Source organism: Miniopterus schreibersii (genome assembly GCF_964146895.1).
Source record: "Miniopterus schreibersii genome assembly, chromosome: 1".
Lineage (NCBI taxonomy): Eukaryota > Metazoa > Chordata > Mammalia > Chiroptera > Miniopteridae > Miniopterus > Miniopterus schreibersii.
In genome coordinates, this window is record NC_138101.1 from 339164 (window position 1) to 357325 (window position 18162).

General features: G+C 57.7%; 1 protein-coding gene across 1 annotated transcript; it reads right to left on the reverse strand.

The window, feature by feature from the left end:
- Positions 1–611: 611 nt before the first annotated feature.
- Positions 612–16448, reverse strand: RNF212 (ring finger protein 212; the record flags this gene model as incomplete). Its single annotated transcript, XM_081156644.1, has 11 exons — positions 612–717; positions 1339–1411; positions 3306–3369; positions 5855–5900; positions 6674–6734; positions 6818–6870; positions 7647–7705; positions 8878–8934; positions 10955–11029; positions 15059–15120; positions 16340–16448. The coding sequence occupies 11 exons, from the start codon at positions 16446–16448 to the stop codon at positions 612–614; spliced, it is 765 nt and encodes a 254-aa protein (XP_081012770.1).
- Between the last annotated feature and the right edge of the window lie 1714 nt (positions 16449–18162).

Consider the following 18162-nt stretch of genomic DNA (forward strand, 5'->3'; position numbering starts at 1 on the left):
GTCACAGCCACAGCAACGGGTGTGAGCAACACGCGCACGAGCAGCTGACGGAAGCTCAGAAACACAGCCCTCAGGCACACGCAACTCTCATCTGCTTGCCACACGTATGTCGCTCACATGCTCTCCAAGGGGAGCCGCGGGCACTTGCCTAACTGCTGCCTCTGGAGAAGCCCTGAGATGCTGATGGGTGGCCTGGGTGCCAGGGCCGGCGAGCCCCCTCCTCCCACTCTGCCTGCTGCATGGGGGCCTAGACTTTGGGAGGACCCCCGGCAGGGGATCTGCAGAGGTGGAATCCTAGGAGCAAATGCAACAAAGTCACCAACGCCTCAGTGACTTTGGCAAGGCGGTAATTCAAGTGTGAACTATTTTTTAGTTTTAAAGGCCATGTGTTGAGTCAAAAACGCATTCCCAGTGGCCAGGAGGAGTGAGGTCCTGTGCTGTGCTCAGGCTGAGGGGCCCGGGGACAGCAGCACATGCAGCGCCTGCCAGGCGGCCTCTCTCAGGAGGCCCTTCTCTGATGCCCACACGCGGGGCCTGCGAGGCTGGATGCACATCACCAGGGCCCCATGTCTGCTCTATGCTGACCCTCCCACTGGACCCATCCTCTCGGCTCATGCTAACAAAAGCCGCACGTTACAATCGGCCGATACCCGCAGCGGGCCAGGTCCAGGGTGGTGGGGTGGGGCGAGGAGGGCCATCAGTCCTGTCAGGGGCAGGCTGTAGTCAGGCAGTGGGTGGGGACGGCCTTGTGCATCAGAGTGGTGGGCACAGGTGTGGCTCTGGAGAGCTGGGGGAGGAGGCAGGAGGCCTCTGGCTGGATGGTACCCGATGACCAGGTGTGAACATGGCCGTTGGCATCGGGAGCCATTAAGGGGCTCTAGGTGGGGTGAGGGCCGCTCAGACAGAGCCCTCTACAGACACCTGGGCGTGTCTCCATGGGCGGAGGGAAGTGGGCCCATGTCTCAGACGACAGGCTTGGGTCAGTGGCAGCCCTCGGCCAAGCCAGCTCTGCTTCTTAACTAGCTTTGGGGGGACACAGACATGCCCACTGGCTCCCCGGTAGCCTGTGACCCTGCACAGAATGGCCTGTGGACCCTGCTCTGTCCCTGCGATAAGATGCCACAGTTTTCACTCACAGGGCTGTAGCTTGAGTTACATTTCAGCTTCAAAAAACCAAACCATAAAGCGGTCTACACAATACAATCACAAACACGTAGAAAGGGGTGAAAGGCAGCCCACTGGGACGCTAGGAGCACTGTCTAGTGAGTCAGGTTACGAGAAGCTTGTTCTCACACCTCCCCCTTTACACATCCTTACAGAGAGGCCCAGGGATCCTACCTGAGAGCCTGGGGCACGCTGGGGCGACCTGGAGTCAGGCTGAGTGGCTGAGGGCTGGGGCGGGAGACGCTACCTGCGGGGAGGGGGAGAGGGGTGAAAACATGAACACAGCGCTGCTCCAGGGAGACAACACACACCCGTGAGGTCCCGCCCACGTCCCCACCACTGCGTCCCTGCACACCCGGTGCTCTGCCCTATGGCAGGAACACCACCCATGCGACAGGCGCGTGTGGAGCTCACACCTCAGCCTCCACTCCTGTGCACCAGAAATATTCAAACCACTGACAACCAAGCAGCCTGACGAAAGCCCCAGGCAGTGCTGCTCAGCGGGCCGAGCTTCAGGCTGCCTCCACCTCCACTGCGTGGCTGGCTCAGGCGTGGCCTGTAGACCGGCTGGACTCTCCCCTACTCCCTGAGTCTTGGCTCCTGTCACTCAGTCCAGAGCTCTCAGCTCTGAGGAGAGGGTGGGGTGGCCAACTAGGGCTAAGGCGTCATCTCCCCCCACCCCCTGCATTCTGGGTTTATAGGGAACTTCTTTTGAATGCAAAGCTCCACTATGGCTTTAGTGACACCAGAGGGCACATTTGAAAAGGTTGCTGATTTTAGTACCTGAGTTCCTTTGCAGCCACATTTTGGAGAATCTTAACAGATGAAAGGCAGAGTAAGGAGGGAAGAAAGCAGCTACAGGAGCTAGGTACCATGTGTCCTTTCACAACTGCAGAGCCTGAATCAGAGAGGGTGCCTGCCTTTCCTGAAGCTGCACAGCACTAAGTGGCCCTAGGTTGTGTGGCCGTGGAGGTGACCCAGGGGAGCAGCTGAGAACCAGGAACTCAAGCATCTCCATAGGTTCTGCTCATCCTGTTTTATTTTCTGTATTTTCAGATGGTTGGACACCTTGGGCCTCACTAATCCCAGACACACTGCCCCTCACTGGGCAGCCCAGAGGTTTGCCTGTCAGGACCTGCCTGCCCATAGCCTGTGCTCTAGGCCACCTCCTCCGTCTGGTGTCACTCTCTGCCTTAATCCCCGAGGCTGGGCTGACCCTGAAGGGCAGCCCCTGCACCCCAACACCACTAGCACCATGCAAACCAGCCAGGGCTCAACGTGGCCACTGGTCGCACAGGAACCTGCCTCCTGCTGGCGCTGGTGTCTCCCCACTGGCCCCGTGTGGCTGCCACCTGTTTCCAGGTGGTCATCTCCTGATCTGCTGCCCTCCCCAGCTGGATGAACAAATCCCGGGTGCTTCATGCTCATACACACGTGCTCAAACCATGGGGTCCAGGAAGCAGTGTCTTAGTCACGCTTCACAGTAACTCGTGGGAAAACTGTGGTCAACAGAGACGAGGAACCTGAGATCTCAGCAGGTCAATAACTGTCTGGGTCATGAGAGCAGTTCTGAGGGCCAGGCGGCCCCAGGTTCTCTAACCGCCCAGGGGTCGTGGGGCTCTCTGTCAGGGACTCCCTGGGTTTGGACTGAGCAGTGGGTGCACAGGGTCAGCTGGCGGGCAGAGGGGAGGCAGAAAATCATCCAAGAACCTCTCGAGAGTGCAGGGCCTGACGGAGGGGATGTCCCAGTGCCTCAGCCCCATAGAGACAGAGACCAGAGAGAAGCTCAGACCACAGGACACCCGACCTGCGGCTGCGATTCCTGCTAAGGAAGGCAACACTATTTGACACACTTTAGAAAGATCTCCCTCTGAAGCATTTAAGCTAAAAACACTTGACACCCAAGAAGGTGGTTTTGTCACATGGAACATAGTAGCCTCATCTCCCTGCAGCACCAGGTACATAGGCTCCAAGCACCAGAGCTGGTGGTTGCTGTGTGTCACCTGCTATGTGTCACCCACCAGGGGCAGGGCATCCAGGACAGTGTTAAACAGGGAAAGTGACAGCTGAGGGTGACCCTCGGGTATATCCTGATGTGAACAGACATTCCTTCAGGGATCCGGGAGCAGGGGCTGACTCACCCATGCGTCCACCCTGAGGAGGGCTAATCAGGGAGACTCTGGCTGGGCCAGCTGCTAGCTCAGGCTAAGGAGGGAGAAAGAAAACAGTGGGTATTATTGCAAAGTGCCGTTCAGGATAGGGGGAGCCTCCTCCCTGAGAACACAGCCCCTCCAGCCAGATGTGCCTGGAACGCAGCCCATGAATGCCCCACTGGGCCCCACCGTGGCCCCGGCACCCACAGCAGTGAGTGGGAGAGGGAGTCACTAGGTGCTAAGAATTTCAGAACAGAGAAAGAGCAAACAGTTTTTGGCTGACATTAGAAATTTTAAAACCTGGAATAAATCCTCATTTTTGGTGCAAAACTGTCACCTGGAAATGCAGGTGTCTATGACCAGCCTGGTGCTGCCATTCACAGGGGCTGTATGTGCTGGGCCCTGCTCCCAACCAAGCACATGCCAGTGTTATGAGGTGCTCCCACCCCTGGGACAGGAGCATCGAGTGACGGAGGCCACTCTGCTCCCAGAGCTTGTCCACTAACCTCACATGGGACCTGGGTGGGGTGTGGACATACAGATGCTGCCCAGAGCAGGGCCAGGTGCCACTTCTGGATGCTGTTTCTTCATTTCCACAGCCCATCCTAGCCTCGTTCCTGTGGCCCTCCACATGACTAACCCTGTCATCTGCCCAGACTCAGCCACCACCACCACCACCTCCACCCATACTCCTGCCAGGATCTCGGTGGCTGTCCTCCTAGCTCCTGTGCCCCGGCACCCCCACCCCAAGGACCCTGAGCTCCACCAGTTCCGAGGCAGCCTCACTCCAGGGTGCCCTCTGAAAACACCTCCACCCCAGTCCTGCCTCCAGCTCCTGCCCGCCATCGAAGCCCTAGCCTTGGAGGACCGAGCTCTCTCTCTTCCCCAGGCTCCCTCTGTGGCCAAGTGTGCCCTGGGATGTCCCTCACAACGCCCACCCGCAGCCTGTTCTACACACACTGCCCTCGTGCCCAGTGCCGGCCAACTCTGAGCAACCGCGACAGCCTATGGAACTCCAGCAGAGAAAACTCTCCACGTGGCAGGGGCCAGAGTCACTACTGTCAGACCAGAACCGGTGTACCATCTGCTCTCACCCTGGCTTCCAGTAAAAAGGACTTGTGTTTACAGAGCCTTTCTCATGTCCTCTGTTTGGGGAGAACCCAATAACAGGTGAAGTGAGCAGAACTCAAAGGCCAGAGCACTCAGGACGGTAGACACGACCCAGAGGCAGTGGCAGACCACCACTGGGAGGGGACAGGCCTGGTAAGATGCTGCAGGAGCACCGGGAGCAAGGTATGCCCAGACTGGGCCACGTGAGGACCACTTTCAGGAGCATGTTTGGGGGCCTCAGTCCAGGCTGCACTTGGGAGTTCAAGGGGTCCACAGATGGCGGCCCACAGCCTGTTTTTGTTAATAGTTTTACTGGATGCAGCTGCGCCCACTGTCCCCCATCAGAGCTAAGTCCTGGGGTGGAGACCCTGGCCCACAGTCTCTACCACCTACTGTCTGCCCTCGACAGAGACACATGCCAACAGCTGCTCAGCACCTCACCGAGGGGTGAGGACAGTTCACTCAATTCCAGTCCCTTGGCCACAATTTCCCAGGGACCTCCCAGTGACATGCAAATCCATCAGCCCCTCAGTTTCTAATCTCCCATCCGAGGCCATGTGTCAGCTGAGGCCATGGTCCCACAATGTGGGATGCCTGGAGCTGTGTGTGTGTGGGGGGGGGTCCCTGAAGAGCTGCTGATGAGGCTGGAAGGCGGGTGGGGCTGGGGCACAGGTGCCGATGCAGAGAGTCTTGGCCACTCTGGCCAACGGGAAACGGGTGCTGTCTGGTAGACCTGGTGGACAGGAGGCAGGGGGACAGGGGGAGATGGGGGGCAGTGCTGTAGGCTGGGCATGGAGAGGAGGGTGAGCTGGCAGCCGCTGCCGAGGACTGGGCCGTCTCCTCTGCATGGCGCTGTGCCCCCACCTTCTCCCTAGGACCCAGGTTCCTCCAAAGTCAGGGACAGACTGCCCCCTTGGAAGGAGCACCCCCTCTCACTAACCAGCACCTCACGTTTACCACAAGACTGTGTTCTTATTTGCAAAGCACCTGCAAGTAGTGAGCCCTACACCACGCGGGTCACAGCAGCCCCTGGTGCTGCCCGAGGCAGTGCGCCGTGTCCTGCTGGCGTGGCCCCTGCGCCCTCAACGCTGGTTTCCAGCCCTGCTGTGAGCTGCCTGTGCCCGGGACCACATGTGGCCTGAGCTGGTGATGACGGCAGGCCTAGCTGCCCTGCATTTTGGGCCACGTGTCCTGTGGTCTTATTTCTCTCACGGTGAAATTGTCCCCACACTCCTGACCCAACTCCCCCCTTGACAGGCTGTCAGGGGCATCCTGGATTCACCCAGCACTGTGTCCACCACTTGCCCAGACTGTGCCCAAGCCATGGCAGCCATGGTTGAGAATGAATGGCCATGTTTGTTAGCACTGAGAAGCACGAAGCCCTGAATGTCCAGAAAACACACAACATGGGGTAACAGGCTACTCACCCGTCTCATGGGGGAGGGCATGAGGTCGACCTCCATGGGCTCCACTCTGTAAATCGACAGCAAGACACACTTACTGGGCCTGAGACTCACAGCAACTGACATGCACGGTATGCCTGGGACCTGCCTCCACCTTCCCTGTGCTCACGAGCTACCACTCAGGCCCTGGGCCCTGCCATTGTCAAATCCCTCTCACGCTCTTTACTGGCTGCAGCTGTCTGTCAAACCAAGCACAGCCCCACACAACTGGAGGGGCCATGCCCCGGCGCCAAGGCCCACACGGCCTTCTTGTGCAGGTGGCCCTCCTCTGGCCACTGTCTCCGGCTAGTCCAAGTCCTGCCAGTCCTGCTAGAGCCACATCTCATTTGCTTTCGTTAGCACTTGCTGCCTGGACCACCCACTATACACAGTTAGTGCTCAATAAACGCTAGCTCCTTAACTTACTGGCCCAAAGGTTGACAGAGAAGCATCGCTTGGGCTTTCCCACAGAGGAAAAGGGAGGGAGGGAGGGAGGAAGGGAGGGAGGGAGGGAGGGAGGGAAGAGGGCACCAATTGCCGAATCACTCTCTGGCTATGTGCTCAGCACCAGAGCCTGGCTGCCAACAGGACAGGGTGCAGCTGTGACTGGCCAGCCTGACCACACCCGATTGATGAGCAGGAGCTGGGGGACTCCTGGGCCTGTGCAAGGTGTTACTGAGCGTCAGAATTTGGGGACCTGGAGGGATGACGGGATGGCAGGAGGGACGCAGGATGCCCAAGAGGGACCTGTGAACTCATGAATGCCCACAGTGACCTCGAACTCCCGCCCAGCCCTGTGCGCACCTCTCAGAGGCGGAGGAGCTGGGGCACAGGAGCAGCCGTCCGCTGGGCTCTGCTGCAGGAGCTGTGACAAAACACCGGGGTGAGAGTCCGCTCCCACCTCAGCACCATCCGCGGCTCGACCCTCACAGCAGTGACTTCACTTACTTGAAACTGGATTTTTCATTGTGCCGAAGGCTGTGAGTTGGGACGATCTCATACTAAACAGATGGGTAAAAGGTATTAATTAAACCATAAAAATTTACTTCCAACCCATTCATTCCAACTGGAAGGGCAGGTCTGAGACAGCCAAGTGCCCTGCCTGGCCCTGTGCCCCTTCGTCCCTCACCAGCCGCATTCACCCGCCCAACAGGCTCACCTTCCTCCCTGAGGACGAGCACCTGGCTCCGGGAGGACCTGAGGGACTACTGACCACAGCGGCAGTGCTGGGCTTAGCCCCTCTGAAGCACAATTCCCGCGTCCAAACGACCATGAAACTGAGCGTGTGGAGGGGTGTCTCCCCCAAGACAACGGGACAGAAAGCCAGCCGCAGAGAGGCCTATGCCTCAGGACAAATGCTTGGGCGGGGTGAACAGCAAGAAGGTCGGCCAGCGGCCAGTGGGGCGCACGGGCCTCCCTGCAGGAAAACGCAGGGCCTGGCTGTGGGTGGTGCCTTCCCCTTCAGGGCCCTCACTCTCCAGATGTGGGGTGCTGGCCCTCCTCCCCGGCCCTTCTGCATCTCAGGGGTCACGAGGATCCTACAGGAAGCCACGCGGCTCATCACTGCTGCTGCTTCGCCTCCACTCCTGCCCTGTACTTTCCGCAGCACTCGACTCTGATGGAAGCTTCTGGGAGGCAGGGCTTTCTTTTACCCCTCCGTCAGAGCCCTGGTCTCTCTCGGGGTGGGGGGGTGGAGTTAGGGCTGTGGTCGCGGAAGTTAGAACTTCAGTCTAGAATGAGTCCAGCAGACACCCGCTGGGCTCCAAGGGGGACCTACCTTTGCAGCTGCTCTACCCGGAGCATGGACTTCCCGAGGGACTCTTCCAGCCTGGCAATCTAAACACAAAGCAGTGGCTCCTGGTTACAACCGACTGTGCCAAGTGACAGTGCAGAGAAGACACGGGGACCCTCAATTCTTACACCTGAGTCTGAATATGAGTCATGAGGGAGTGGCCTGGGCCATGGGGCAGGGTTCAGGGGGCGGATGGGGCTGTGGCCAGGTGTGAACTCTTTGATCACTACCCACGGGGCTGGGGATGGGCAGTGACAGCCTCACACCTGCCATGTTGCACTGAGAGAGGAGGCGGGGCCATAGGACGGACACCAGGCAGCTCCCAGACTCAAGGAGGTGGCTGCAGGATCTGTGGCTTCAAAGCCAGGCCCCTGACCCTAGTGGTCAGAGAGCCGGCCTGCACACGGGAGGACCAAGGGTTCTAGTCCTGCACAAGGGCACACACCTGGGATGCAGGTCCAACCCCCAGCCCTAGTCAGGGTGCATGCAGGAGGCAACCAATCGATTCTCTCACATCGATGTTTCTCTCTTCCCCTTCCTTCCACTTTCCCTAAAGTCAATGGGGAAAAAACACCTTTACTCCTCAGGTGAGAAAAGCAAGCACGATGGTCTGAGTGGATAGAGAAGCGTCTGAACTGCTGAGGCCCTGACAGCACCCCGGGGCCAGGTGAGGAGGTGGCTCTGGGTGTGTCCTGTGGGCGTGACCCATGTCCTACGGGCTGACCTTGCCCCTTTGCCCTGACCGGCTGCTCTCCAGCTGCTCCCGCTCTTCTGCATCCTCTCTGTGTCTGTTGTCAACTGTCCCTCCAGGAGGCCGCATCCGAGTCAGCTGAGGCTGCCATGAGAGACTATTTCCCTGAAGCTTTACTTTACTTAGTTTACAAATCAAGGAAGGATGTTTGTGGGCAAAGGAGCAGGTGCTCCGAGCTTCCTGTGTAAGGACCAGCCAGCACTCATGAGAGCTGCTATTTATGAGAAAGTGCCTGAAGAGTTTGGGGGGACACCATGGGTCAGAAGTGGGCCCCAAGATGAAAGTAGCTGTGACCACAGCTGGCCCCAAACAGAGACCTGGAGGATGAGAACCGTGTAGCAGGCTGAGGGTCTGCAGGACAGATGGCAGATGCCCCTGGCCTGCCACCTGAGACGTGGTGTTCGTCACCAGGGTTGCATGAAGTGAAAAGGTCGCCCCCATGAGGCAGCAAGGTGACAGACTCACCTTTTCTCTGTAGAAGGCTAACAGTCTCTTTCTGTGCTTTTCTTGAAATTCTGAAATCTGAGAAGGTAACACAGGTCAGCTGCTGACAGTGGCACATGGCTACACTGTGCATTCCCTCCAGACACCCGATGTGAGCGCTGTCTGTGCCCGCATGAATGCAGTGGGCACATTCACATACAGGGGAGCATGTCCCACTGAGGGTGGCGGAAACACAAGTGCAATGTCCCCCCCACCCTGCCGGGCGACACGACTCATGTAGGCTGACCACAGGGTGTCATTCCTTTGGCAACAGTGACTAGATCACAATGGCCTCCTGATAAAACTGCATCAACCAGGAACACCCTACGTGGACCAGGGCTGGGTGGGCTGAACGAGCTGAGGCAGAGACACGGAGAGCTTCCGGGAGCCAGTGCCGGAGTTTGGGTTCCCAGCTGCATCTTCCGTTCGTGGGAGCCTACCTTGCACGTGGCCTGACTAGGCTCCTGAGTTACCAACTGCACTGACCCAGGGAGGGGACGTATTTGATGTCAGGGACATTTTCAGACAGGGAAATGGGAAGGCCCCTTGTGAAAAGGGGGATGGCCAGCCCCGGTGGGCCTCCAGTGCCTGCATGGTTGTGGCCATCTCCAGAAGATGGGACTGTGCTCCGAGTCCCCAGCAGCTTCACAGTCTCCAACTTCCTGGTTCCTGCATCTTCCCAGGGGTTTGCAGGGTTGCTCGACACAGGGAAGACCCCAGGCTCACCTTTTGGCCTCGGACAGCCTGTACAGTCTTAAAGTTATTGCAGACCCCAAAGAGCTTTGCCTATGTGGCTTTTATCTGTCAATGTTCCCCCCACTAGAAATTAATACTGAGAGAAATTTAAAATGTTTATTATTCTAAAATAACAGTAAGCCCAACATGTTGACATAAACAGGGAGCCGTGGACCCCTCATGTTGGAGGCCTCTGGAAATCCCACGTGGCTCTGTGACAGGGATGGTGCCCAGAGGCATGGAGTGAGGTCACAGGGCAGCCAGCTACCTCCCCGTCCTCTCTCCACACCAGTGCAGGCACGTGGTCTGAAACAGAGAACTGTCACCTGCCTTCTTCTGAGGCCTCAAGAGGTTCCCAGGACCGACTGAAATGCTGTGCTGTGTCCTTGGGGAGCCTGTTCCAGGCACAGCGCTGCCTGGGGTTCTGAGTGTCTTGTGTGAGGGCCTCCCCCCATTCACCAACAGAGGCAGATGCTGGTCCCAGGGAACCTGGCCTGAGACAGTCTACTGCAAATGCTGCAATGAAATAGGCCCATGTCCCTGCCTGGCTCTCGCCTTGTGCTGACTCTGCGTCCTGGGACATCTATGTGCCCCCTGGGGAGCCTGCAGGGTGAGGGGCAGTCATGATATTGTGGGCACTGAGCCAGAAGCAGTCTCCAGAGGACAGGACAGTCCTGGTGGGCTGGCTGACCACGGCCTCCAGCAGGACAAGCCAATGGCCAAGAATGACAGGCGAGCAATGCTGCCCCTGAGCCTGGTGCTAAGCCTCTTCAAAGGAGGGGCTGGTGGGAGGTGTCAACAGTGGGGGTTAGGGGACAGCACCATTAACAGAAGGGGTAGGCTGGGTGGGTGGGCAGAGGGAGGGCTCCTCTCCTGGGCAGTTCCTGGTGGACTGCAGGCCATCCAGTGACGTCCAGGAGGCCAGAGGTGCATCAGAACCCAGGAGGGCTTGGATCTACAACTTCAGAGGCTGGGCGGGGAGTGTGCCGCAGCAGAAAGGGCTCGGAAGTCAAATGCTGCACCCCGTGACCCAGGGCCCCCATCCCAACCTGAGAGTCTGAGGTCCTACTCAACTCGTGAGGATCAGCCAGACATCCAGACCACAGGGCATCTCGTTCCCACAGCAGGGCAGGAAAGTGGAGCAGAGCAAATGGTATTGGCACAGTGAGGACAGTGCAGGGGCAGAAAGCAGCCACCTCCATGCCTCCAAGTCCCTGGGGTCTGCTCTCTAGGGCGAGATCACTGACTCTGGGTTGTCACAAAACTGGCTCCCACGGCTGACAGCACACGCGTGCCCCGAGGAAGGCGCCACGTCCGCACTCACCTGGGAGGTCTCCTTGGAGTATTTGGTGCACAGACCATCTATGCCCATGAAGAGTGCCTGGATGCCTGCGTCCGTCTGGAAAAGAGAGAGACTGTCTCCGTTTGCTGCCTGACACTTGCTCACAGCACGAGCACAAAGGCAAACTGAAGATCCAGAATGACCTGTGGAGACACCCAGGGTCAGCGCTTCCCTCAGTGTCTCCAAGGGGCACTGGGCTGCCTGCTTCCTGGCTGCCTGGGGCTATGGGGTGATGGCAGTGCCACCGCCTCCCGGGACAGAAGGGCAGTGAGCCCCGCAGTGGGTGGAACCCCCAAGGCTACACATCCTGATCTGTCAGGCAAGACCCAGAACCAGGGCCAGCAGACCCAGAAGACTCAGAACCTGCCCTCCCTGTTCCTGCCTCTGCTTCAGAACCGTCAGTGTGACAGGCATCAGAATGGGAGTGTGAGCCCATCCACTTAAATTGCTTGTGCTCCCCATGTTCCACAGCAATGACAGTAAAACTGAGGTCAGGGAGGAAATTCGGTCAGTGGTAGCAACTAGAAAATGTCCTGGAAGGCAGTGCCTCAGGAACTCCTGGAGCACGGAGCAGAGGGCCTTGGCAGGCCCAGCCTGAGAGCTGTGGCAGGCCAGGGGAAGCAGCTCCAAATCCATGTCTAGACCCTGGAGGGACAGGCCACGCAGGGTGTCCAGACAGCGGGGTCCCTGTGCCCAACCACAGTTAAGTCATAAGCAGTGTGGAACACGGATGGGGCAGGGGCTACAGGTCCCCTGTTCTGTACTAACTCAACCTGCCACCCTGGCCCATCGCCACACACCTCAGAGCCTGGTTCCTGGGCAGCGGAAACAAAAACAGTACCTCCCTGAGGGCCTCGGGAGCCCCAGGCACGGTGCCCCTGACAGAGGGTGGTGGGCCTGGTGCTCAGGGGTGGAGAGCAAACGTTTTGTGGAGATTTTCACACATACACAGGCGCACCCAAAACAAGAGGAAGAGTGCCACGTCCAGGATAAAAGCAACTGGATATGCTGTCACTGATGAACTCAGATCCACAGTTTCTGTGGCGGTAGAAGTCACTCAACATGTGAGAGACTCGGAGTGGACAGACAGGTGTGGCTTCACTCTACGTGGGCAGGACCCCAAGTGGGCTTGGGTGTAGTGAGTAGAGACACCAAGAGCCTCCACTCCTATAACTGAGTCCCTGACAGGTTGCCGGGTCTCCCTGAAGCTCGGCAGGATATTACACAGGACAACCAAACTGTGAAAAGCCAAAGATAACCAGGGAGCGATGTTATCCAAGACACAGCAAGCATTCATTTCCAGCAAAGAATGTTAACCCAGTGAAAATATGCATCACAATGGAGGCAGCTAGAGTCCCTCTGGAGGACTGTCGCTAACAGGCCTCACTGAAGGAGGAGACAAAAGGAATTCCCTTGGGGTGGAAAGTGACCCTCAGGGGCGGCAGTGAGGCTGGGAACAGGTGAGGAGCTGGAGGAAGCAGACTGTGGGAACCCAGGCAAGGCTGACTGCCTGGGGCAGTGATGTCTATGGGGTTTTCTTTCTCTATAGAGACAATAAGATACCGGAGGAGGCTCTGGCACTGCCAGGGGATCTGAGTCACATTAGACTTTAAAGGCAAGACCACAGGCTGTGGTCTTCAGGCCTCCACACACCAGTGTTCCTGGAGCTGAGGGCTGGTCATGTTCAGATCATGAAGAATTCATTGAGTTATGCACTTTTAATTTTTGCACTTTTCTGCATTTTTCTTCAATAAAAGTTAGTAAAAATGGTAACTGAAATCCCCAAACATTTATAAATTAGTCAACATACATGTGGGTCGCAGGAGCAATCAAGTAGAAGGTTGAAACTGTTCTGAAGTGACGCTAATGAAAACGTGCCGCAGTCAGGACAAGCCGAGAGGGACAGGCATGGCCTGTGATGCCCGCAGTAGGAAGGGCTGGACGCTGAGGCTCAGCACCCGTCTTAAAGAGCAAACTACACTGAAGAGGAAAGAGAAGATGACAAGAACTCACAAAATAGAGCATGGGTGTGAAATAAAGATAAACAGAGCCAGAAACCAGTTCTTTGGAAATACAAATAAAAGTCAATAAACGCTTGACAAGACTGTTCAGGAAAAAAGAGAGAAGGCACAGTAACCACCATTAAGATGGAAAACGCGCATCATGACACATCTTAGCGATGCTAAAAATACCGAGGACTGCAAACGTGCTGATGACAGGACATTCGAAATTTTAGACGGCCCGGCTGACGTGGCTCAGCAGTTGAGTGTTGACCTATGAACCAGGAGACCAAGGTCTGATTCCCAGTCAGGGCACATGCCCAGTTGGGGCCGCGCAGAAGGAAGTCAATCAGTCATGTTTCTCTCGTGGATGTTTCTTTCTCTATCCTTTCTATCCCTTCCTCTCTCTCTAAAAAAAAACCCCCCAAAAACCCACAAAACTTTAGATGACGTGCACACATTCCCAGAAAAATACAACTTACTTAAGTTGGCCTGAGAAGAATTAGGAACTCTGAAAAGTCACACGCCTAACAAAGACATTACATCCCTACTTAAAAACCTTCCCACCAAATCCCTTTCCAGTTCAGACAGCGTCACCTGTGCATTCTACTACATTTTACGAATTACCCCAATCTCGCAGACAGAAGGAAAAGTACCTGCACCTGCTTTTACGAAGCCTGCCCACCTGATTCACTGAAGCTTGGAAAGGGCACCCAAGAGCAGGGACCACAGGCAGGTCCCACACGGACACGAGTGCACAATGACTAGCTCATCTAAACAGGCGCTTGAGGCTGCCTCACACCAGGTCAGATTTATTCCTGGGAGCTGGTGCGGGTTTCAAGTTCTAACAGCAAACGCAATTCACCACACCAGCAAGACAAAGCAGAGTAACCAAATGATAATCTCAACAGCGACAGGAAAGCCTCTGGTAAAGTTCAGCACCGTTCATGATAAAGAGCCTTAGCCAAGAACCTACGGCAGGCACACACAGTACTTCACGGAAACGGTGGACTTCACCGTCCACCCCGAAATCAGGAGAGGCAAGGGCCACCCGTGGTCGGCACCCAAAGGGTTACCAGTCGGAAATATTAAGAGGTTATGAAGTCATCTTTGAAGATGGTGGGTGTGTCCAAAATATGTCAACTGAGAAAACACCATTTTTGTAAGACTAAATCCCAGTAGCACACATAGCAGGGGCGCCACTCCTGGCTTCTGTCATTGGGAAACAGGATCTGGGGACTTCCACAACCTCCACTGTGATCTTCTGCATCGTTTGCATAATGTGTAATGTTGTTTTATATTTGTAATCAGAAAAAAAGCAATTGTTAGAGATTAACACATCCGATCAAATACACATCTTGGAGCCTAAGTGTAAAGAAAAGATTACTTGTAACCAAATTTAAACCAAACAAGTTAAAACTGATGTATTTTAGAGAGAACAAAAGGCATTGTTTTAAGTCTACTGCAACAGTGATCAATTTTAAACCCATGTCCTTTCGACTCCTTCTTAACTAGATACGACTCCTGTGAGAAACCAGATTCTATCACCTTCGGGTTTTTTTGTTAATCTTCACCCAAGGATATTTTTTCCATTCACTTTTAGAGGACGGGAGACGTTGATGTGAGAGAGACACGCTGACTGGCTGCCTCCCGCATACACCCCAACCGGGGCCAGGGACAGAGCCTGCAACCACGGTGAGGTACGTACCCTTGGCCAGAGCTGAACCCACGATCCTCGGGCGGGTGGGCAGACGCTCTAACCACTGAGCCCACCAGCCAGGGCTCCATCACCTTCCTAGGGAGCTTGTACCGCACTGAAGAAATCTCTGTTCAGCACGTTTTCATTCCCAGGAACACACACCATAAATGTACAAACAGGCTTGTCTACAGTTACAGAGGTTGTACGAAGTATTCGAGACCAAGTCCTCATTGTACTTTCACCACTCAGAAATCCCGAAAGATCTTCTAGTTCACCGAACGAAATGAACGAAAAATTTAGACACCACGAAGGGCTCAAACCTGAATCTCAGATTTAAAAGGAAACGTGCACTGGTCAATACTCAAGAGACTACAGACCTCAACTTACGTGTTCTGAAAGTAAAACTGTACGACAGGGAACTTTACAAATCAAGCATTCGTCCTTTGGACCTGTAAAAGAAAAGCCAACGTCACATCCTCGGTAGTGCTTTTAAACACATAGAAATACAGACTTTAAATTAGCCCATTTGAGCCTCAACCTGGGATCCAGGCGATGGGGGTTCGATTCCCGGTCAGGGCACATGCCCAGGTTGTGGGCTCGATCAATGACTGTCTCATCATTGATGTTTCTATCTCTCTCTCCCTCTCCTTTCCTCTCTCTGAGATCAATAAAGATATATTTTTAAAATAAAAATAAAAAATAAATTAGCACACTTCTTCCAGGAAAACCACGCGGGGTGACAGCACGCACATCCCCTCACCGTCAGCCCGGGGGAGCCCGGGTGCGGGTGGAGTTGGGACCTGGCTGGAACGAGCGATCTCTTTTCCTGTCTTCCAAGCAGCGACCCTAAAGATCCGCCGTCACCCGTCCACCGGGCATTTCTTAGGACCGGACTCTGCACAGCGTCTCCACGTGCAGACAGCGCCTTCGGCGGGGCCAGCCCGGCTCAACGCCGGGGCGCGCAGGCCGGGGGCGGGTCCAGCAGGGGGCGCGCGGTCGGCGGCTCTCCCCACGGGGCTCCCCTCCTCCTCCCCCTCCCCCCGAAATCGATAAAATGCATCTTTTAGAAAAAGAGAAGACAATAGCTCCTCAGACGGGCAGGGCGCTGTGCCGGCCGCCGCTCCCCGGGCCCCCGCGTGCTCTGGTCCGCGGGAAACGCCCTCGGGAGGGCTGAACTAAGGCAGCACGCCCCGCACGCCGGCGGCTCGCGCGTGGGCTCCGTGGTGCGCGCTGCGCGGCGTCCCGGCCCACGGCTCGCAGCCAGGGCCCAGGCCCAGGCCCCCGGCGTCCCGGCCCCCCGACTGCCGGGCCCCCTGCCCCAGGCCCCCCGGCGCCCCGACTGCTGGCGGCCCCCAGCCCCAGGCCCCCCGGCGCCCGGGCCCCCCGACTGCCGGGCCCCCAGGCCCAGGCCCCCCGGCGCCCCGACTGCTGGCGGCCCCCAGCCCCAGGCCCCCCGGCGCCCGGGCCCCCCGACTGCCGGGCCCCCAGGCCCCCCGGCGCCCCGACTGCTGGCGGCCCCCAGCCCCAGGCCCCCTGGTGCCCCGGCCCCCCGACTGCCGGGCCCCGGGCGCGAGGCCGCCCGCCCGCGCGGCTGAGGGGTCCCGCCCCGGCCCTCCTGGGGGCCCGCCTCCCCGGGGCCCGCACGGCTGCGCCCGCGCCCGCGCCCACCTCTGCGCAGGCAGCCCCCGCAGTACACGTGGCCGCAGCTGGTCAGGCCGAAGCCCGCGGCGCGGCCGGGCGGCCGGAAGCACAGGTTGCAGCGCACCCAGCCGGCCATGCCGCGTGCCGCCCGAGGCCGCGCCTGCGCCTGCGCCTGCGCCCTTCGCCTGCCCCGGCAGCCCCCGCGCCTGCGCCTGCGCCCCGCGCCTGCGCACCAGGGCACCGCGCTCCCGCCAAAACCCCGGCCGGGGCGGGGCGCGCGTCTGAGGGGCCGCGCGGAGGACCTGGCGCCCACGCGCCGCGCGCACCCCGTGACCCTGCGGGCCCGGCGAGGGCGTCGCGTGAGCCACGGCGCGGGAGGCTCCAAAGGGTAGGTGAGGCGGCGCTGCCGGAGGCGGAGGCGGGACGCGGGGTGCGCAGGGGGCCAGAAGGGGCGGGGGCGCTGGGCTGAGGCCGGGGCGGCGGGGGCGGCGGGGCCGGGCGGCTGCGCTCCCGCCTGCGGTGCGACCGGCCGTCAGCACGCGCGGGACGCGGCCGGGCCCTGCCCACCCCGCGAGGCCCGCGGGCCGAGCCTGTGTCAGGGGAGCTCCGGGCGGGGCTGCGCGCAGGACAGTGTGTCTCCCGGGCGTCGGGGAGAAGCAGGGGCGCGCGTGACTCTCACCGAGTGCGGCCCTGCTGCCCTGGCTGCGGCCTCGGACGTGGCTGTGGCCCTGCGACGTGGCTGTGACCCCTGCGACGTGGCTGTGACCTCTGATACGCGGCTGTGGCCCTGGGACGTGGCTGTGACCCCTGGGACGTGGCTGTGGCCCTGGGACGTGCCTGTGGCCTCTTGGATGTGGCTGTGACCCCTGGGACGTGGCTGTGGCCCCTATGACATGGCTGTGACCCCTGAGATGTGGCTGTGACCCCAGGACATGGTTGTGGCCTCTTGGACATGGCTGTGACCTCTGGGATGTAGCTGTGGCCTCTTGGACGTGGCTGTGACCCGTGAGACGTGGCTGTGGCCTCTTGGATGGGGCCGTGCCCCCCGAGACGTGGCTGTGGCCTCTTGGACGTGGCCCCTGAGATGTGGCTGGCCCCTATGACGTGGCTGTGACCCGCGATGCTCTGTCCAAGCTGAGGTGTGCACTGGGTGTAAAACGGGACCCTGTTCCCAAGACCCCACATGGAAAAAGTAGTGCAGCAGCAATTTGTGCTGGTACATGTTAAAGTGGTGACATTTTTGATATAATGGGTTAGATGTATGTCACCGGGGTTGATTTTTGCCGCCTTTTAAAACCTTTTTTGTGTGGCAGCCAGAAAACTTAAATTTTGCATACGTGGCTGAGACTATTTCTGTGGACAGTGCTGACTCACACCAAGTTTGGAATAAGAACTGAGGATGGGCTTGCCTACCCCACTCGGGAGCTGTGTTGTCAAAGCAGCCTCCTCTGAGTGCTACAGGTCTGCAGCGTCACCTTCCGCCACTGATGTCTGAAGCCGCAGAGGAACGGTAATCCTCGCGGAGCGTGGTCAGCAGGTTCTTGGAAACTGACGTTAAGCAAAATGACATAACGAAACTAATATCACCGTAGGCTAATTGATACCAACACGAGTTAAGTTCCTGCAGCATGTTTCTGGTCACAAAAACATCATCAAACTTCTAAATAAAGACCCAAAACACTTCTAATATTAAACATTGAGATAAATGTAAGCTATACATTTAAGAAAGATTAATGAAAACAAGTGAGATAATGATTTTCCAACCCGCTTATTCCAGTTCAGGGTCAAGGGTGGCCAGTCCATCCCTACAGCTCAGGGCACAAGGTGGGACCCCACCCTGGACAGGTCGC